This window comes from Echinococcus granulosus (genome assembly GCF_000524195.1).
Source record: "Echinococcus granulosus chromosome Unknown EG_S00004, whole genome shotgun sequence".
NCBI classification, from domain to species: domain Eukaryota; kingdom Metazoa; phylum Platyhelminthes; class Cestoda; order Cyclophyllidea; family Taeniidae; genus Echinococcus; species Echinococcus granulosus.
Window position 1 is genome coordinate 976595 of NW_020170384.1, and position 5294 is coordinate 981888.

The following is a 5294-nucleotide window of genomic DNA, read 5'->3' on the forward strand; positions in this document are numbered from 1 at the left end:
ACAAACTCAGAAGTCTCCGTCTTTCCTGAACGCTCAGTGTGCAACCAATTTTTGTTGTCTTTATGGGTTTATGTACAAACATTTTCTGACCACTTTTACAAATATTGGCTATCTTATTCTACTTTAAATTGGTAATTGTAGGTGATGTTCTATCGAATTCACAGGCTGAAACTCCTCACATACAACCGCCTCTGGTACCCTTTCGGCTCTCTTCCAGGCGTGGTGAGTCCTTTTCTGAACCCTCAGAAATTATTTCAGCCTACTTTGGTGGGTTATAAATTGCGTAGATGAGTTTCCGTCTCCTCCTTTTGTGAAAGCTATGGTGACTGCGTTATGCGCTCTTATTAATGTTTTATCTAAGTAGGCGTCCGTGGTTTTCACTCTTATTCTCAACTTTGGTTTAGCGAGCTTCAAATCACCAAGACTCGGGACACCCATGTCTTCTGAACAAGCCATCAATCAAAAGGAAGCTGTTCTGTCAAACACCCACTGGAGCTCTCACTTAAAATCTTTCTCGGAGTTTTCGATCAAAGGTAGTAAGCTTCTCAGGGCACTTTATTTCTTTTCGATCATTTCACCCCCAAATTTGTCGTCCTCAATTTAATTTGTCATTTAAATACCCTTCACTTGGTTGGAAAGGCCTTACCAGTGGCTAATTTTGTCCTTTAAATTCTGTCAGGGCGTTGGGCTTAAAGTTCCAATTATTCGAGGTTCTCTCAATTCGCGAGCTCCAGTACCTCATGGCTTGAATCATTTGCCTATTTTTTAGGGAAAAAAGCGATTTGAATTTGATGAGTGTGTTAGCATAAATGTTCGAGTGCGATGTGTGAGATGTGACAACTCGTTACTCCTTCGTTTAAAATGCTTTTTTAGCAGACGGGAGTTCGAGGTCGCCACGTACACCATTGACATCGATTGACATGAATGTCGAAGGCTGCACGAGACTCGCTGTACCCCTGTCACTTGACAGCCCTCATCTCAACTCGCCTCCGGACGACAGAGAAAATCAGCAAGGTGTGCTTTTCCTTCTCTTTTATATTAAAATTTATTGTCTACCTCGACCAGATTATTCACTCTTTCAATTGGTATTGCTTGATTGTGAATGTTTATTGTGATTTAAGCTACTCTAAAAGCTCTCCTTTTATTATTCATGCTTCCTTTAATCTATAAATTGTCCCTAACCCTTGATTTGAGGTATTTTTTTATGGTTTTGCATAATTGTCGTGAAATTGATCAAATCTTGTAAAGGTGTTGAGCTCTGAGTCTTTTCTGAAATCGTAGTAGGCTAAACCGGCATGGCAGAATGTATACTGCTAACGTATAAGAAGAGTTAAGGGGTCGTTAGTGGGACCCGAAGACCACCCTACAAAGTGAAAGTACAACCTGTAGAGCCTGAAGTGCACGTGTTGGTGAGCTCAGCTAAGAAACACCAGATCTTATTTAAGAGGATTGTTTTTTTTGTTTACCCTGAAAAAACATTGTCCCTAAACATCATGCATTTATTTTTCTTTATCGTTAACTACTTATTGAAAGTCCCCTGATTAGAAAACTACCTTATTTTTATATTTTGTCACCAAAGGCTTGTGCCCAAGCGGATGTTTGCAGGATGTTGAGAGATGCTTAGTGCTGAGTTGGCGTATTACAAGCTGTCAAGTTTGCTTGAGTTTTGGGGGGTTTTGCATGAAAAAAAGTTCAGAACCATGATTCTCGATTCCCTCTTCTGCCCTACGTTACGCTTCAGTTGCGTCTACTGTATCCGTACTGGGCTTTTTTCTGTGTCCCACCACCGAGATTTTTGTGCGCGTATACATACATTTCCATCACCTCTTCTGTACGCGCATTTACCCAGTTGCTTTAACATCGTCATACCCTCACCATCTCTTCAAACTCCTAAAGAATGAAAGCGGCACTGTCTAAACTTTACATTGGGCAGTTTGCTGCCTCTACCAATTATTGAGTGTTTGGAAAGAAGATGACTTATTCTCTTTGGAATAGGCGAGCGAATGGATTAGCGAATATGCGCGATTGCGAGTGACTTCATGTACGAGTGCTATTGATACCCGCAGAGCAGTGTCACTTTGTGAATTGCTGTTAAAGCTCTTTATTTCACTGCCTCCCATTGCCAGTGGACGGTCGTAATCCCTAAATTCGCCATTATTACCGCCGGGGAAGCTTTGACACTGTTGTTTCTGTATTTGCTGCTTTACATTAGTTATCACCTTTGGATAATGAGGGGCGCGAATGACTGTTTGTGCCCTTCGATATCTCTTAGTTTATTGTGACACATTTCGGTTCATTGAATAATGAGGTTGGGAGTTGATATTTCGCTCACGTTTTTTGGTTAGTGATTATTTTCTGGAAACGGTAGGCGTTGAGGCCTAAAATTACCTTGCTTTGTGATCCGGAGTCTCTGTCTTGAGCTCTTTAGTTTTCTGCTCAATAGCTCATTATTAAGGGTCTCGTTTTCGTAAGTGGTTAAGTTTCCCAACCTTCACTCACGGCTGCTCATTTTTTGGTTACTGTGATGTTTTACCATAGTGTCAAACTACAATTTTGGTCTGTGGTTGCCCGTTGAACTTATTTGACTTTTTTATTGTAATATACATTTATCCAGATACAATACTTTTCCAATAAAATGAATTCCATTTCAATCAGGCCCAAACATCAATTTTATGTTTATTGTGTGTGTGCGTGTGTGTATGTGTGTGAACTATTGAGCATCTTAACCGGATCTTTATCGAATGCAAATTAACAGAGAGAAACAGCTGAAATGAAACTAAAATGAACGAGTAGGCGTTTAAATTAGTTGTTATGGTCCCGTGGGATGCATCCCAAATTCAAGCACAATTTATCAGCAGCAGGGTTGCTATCTCAGTAACATTTAGCTCTTTGAAGGAAGGTAGTCCATTGGGTGAAAACTTTGAATAGTTTGCTACATTGATTGAAAGGGAGTCAGTGACAGTCCTCTTAAAGTTCGTCTATCCTGCTACGGCATGAAGGCTTCGCCGAGGTGGTACGGAATTGTTGGGATTCACCTACTTTGCGACATTGACTATTCGTTTGATGATGATAATAACGGGTGTGGTTTAAGTTATTTTCCCGGTTTTTTCTGCTACAAAAATAGCTCTTTTTATTCAAAATCTTGGAACTTTCTGCCTACTTGAATGTATGTATCTCCTTCTCCACATGATTAGCAGCATTTGATGAGTGTGATTTGAGACGTTTACTATTTTTGGCGGCCCTACTGTGGACCAATGCATGCGATTAGCGTCAAACATACCGTTGTCTTGCAGTAACCAATCCCTCCTGCACAAGCAATATCGCAATATAAGAAAGCTTCAGTTCTCTCTCTTGATGCTAATTATTCTCTCCAGTTGGTCAATTGGAACTATTTATAGGCCTTGAGATTGGCAGTACTGCCACCTGTCACCCTCATTTCTCCCACGTCTGATGTTTTAGGATTTTGAGTCATCGAGTCTTCCCCAAAGTAGAACTAAGTCAAAGTAGTATGGCAGAATGTGTATTACTAAGGTACAGAAGAGAAAATCGTACCGCAAGGCGGGGAAACAACCTGTGGACGCTGAGGTGCCCGCTTAGTTCAGCACATAGTTAAAAGATCAAGTCTCTACAGAAGAGTGCCTAGAGTTGTTCTTTTATTGCCCATTCTTGCTTTAATGAACTACAAAATTCCCAATCCTAATTTACAGTCTCACTTTACGAGCCTGAGTACTTTTCGATGGCTGTTTTCCTTCCTCTCTTACATCCACGTCGCCTGTCAAACAATCTTAGCTCTTACCACCCACCAAGGGAGCTAGGGTGGGGAGTTTACAATTCAGTTTCTACATCCTTCCGCCTCTGCAATTTTGTGTTCCTTCGCTTTTCACAGTCTGCAGTGGGAAGTAATTGAAGAGGAAATCTACGATGCGGGTTCCCTTTAATTGTGGTAGGAAATTGTTGTGCCCACCGTTGCAGAGTTGTCCACGATAGTGTTAAAAAATCGTATTATAATTAAAGCTTGTGGCGCGCCAATGACTTCAACTTCTATCCCAATGCCTTTGTAGGCGTCTCACTTAAACATTTTGCTCTCTTGCTATAAAGTATTATTCGTTCATACTTGGACGACCACACTATTCGTCCATATTTTTTGTTGTGCAAAGCATGCTAACATCGTTTATTGTAAACTCGATTAATCTGCACTCCTTGATACACAAATTACTCTGCTCCAATTTTGCTTTTTTTTCGTATAATCACTACTATTTCCATATCATTCTATAGTAAGAGTTCGATTCTACTTTGTCTTTCAGTATGAGAAAAGGTCTTTGATACAGAGTTGCCGTTTGAAAAGCTGTTTTCGCAAGCACTTGTGTTTCCACTTCTCTTGTAAACCATGCAGTCTTTGCACTTTCGACTCTTTCCTACCGTAGTTCTTAAAGTGCAAGGATGTCAATTGACTACTTATTGCAGTACAAAACTCCCCATGGACTTAGTTTCTGATCAATGACTTAATCTCTTAGTTGAGGAGAAACGCTCCCTCTTACCTCTTCTAGCTTATTAAGAGTGCAAGATGTTTGCGACAAACTTCTTCCTACCGTTTTGTCGGACGCCTTGCGCTCCACCTCCTTACATCCATCTCATTAATCTACCCTTTTGCCTCAATCGAGAAGTTACGGGGTTTGGAAGATGTGCTTATTAGTCTTTACATATGAGATTAAAATTTTTACTTGATACTTAGGGAAGGAATAAGATGATTATTGCTCCTTGACTCTGTTGATTTTTTCTATCGAATTTGAGTTGGAGCATGCTTGAGACTAAGACGTGACTTTGCCTAAACTCGTCATTCATTGAGACAATAAAAGATCCGAATCTTTCTGGGCTAGACAGATCATTTAGCTCATAAATAAATGCATTCTTCATGCGTACTCAAGAAGGCATCTCATTAATCTCGCTTGATTGGTTCTCTCCCCCCCTCTTCCTCCTCTTTTGTGCTTGACCTCTTACTAGCTTGCCAGCGCGTCTGCGAAGGCACATTGTACCAAAGCGAGACCTCGCCTTTTAAACATGTGATAAATGCAGTGTTTTCGGGACGGTATTACTGGCAGCATTGTCAAATATGTATATTTACCAATAGTCGTCGTGCATATCTTATGTGGGCCAGTTCAAATCCCATTATTTAAGATGCTAGCGAATGGTGACAGTGAGTGGGGTCATGAACGCACTTTCTTGTCAACGAAGACCTCAAATCCCAACCTGCGGTTACCTACTCGTATCTGCAAAACGGCTGAAGCACAGTGCGG

The 5294-nt window shown here is 40.8% G+C and overlaps 1 protein-coding gene across 1 annotated transcript; it reads left to right on the top strand. All coding sequences in view use genetic code 11, as the record gives it.

Annotated features, from left to right (window-relative positions):
* Nucleotides 1–144: 144 nt before the first annotated feature.
* EGR_01104 (hypothetical protein) lies at nucleotides 145–506 on the top strand (the record flags this gene model as incomplete). Its single annotated transcript, XM_024490353.1, has 2 exons — nucleotides 145–222; nucleotides 405–506. The coding sequence occupies 2 exons, from the start codon at nucleotides 145–147 to the stop codon at nucleotides 504–506; spliced, it is 180 nt and encodes a 59-aa protein (XP_024355172.1).
* Between the last annotated feature and the right edge of the window lie 4788 nt (nucleotides 507–5294).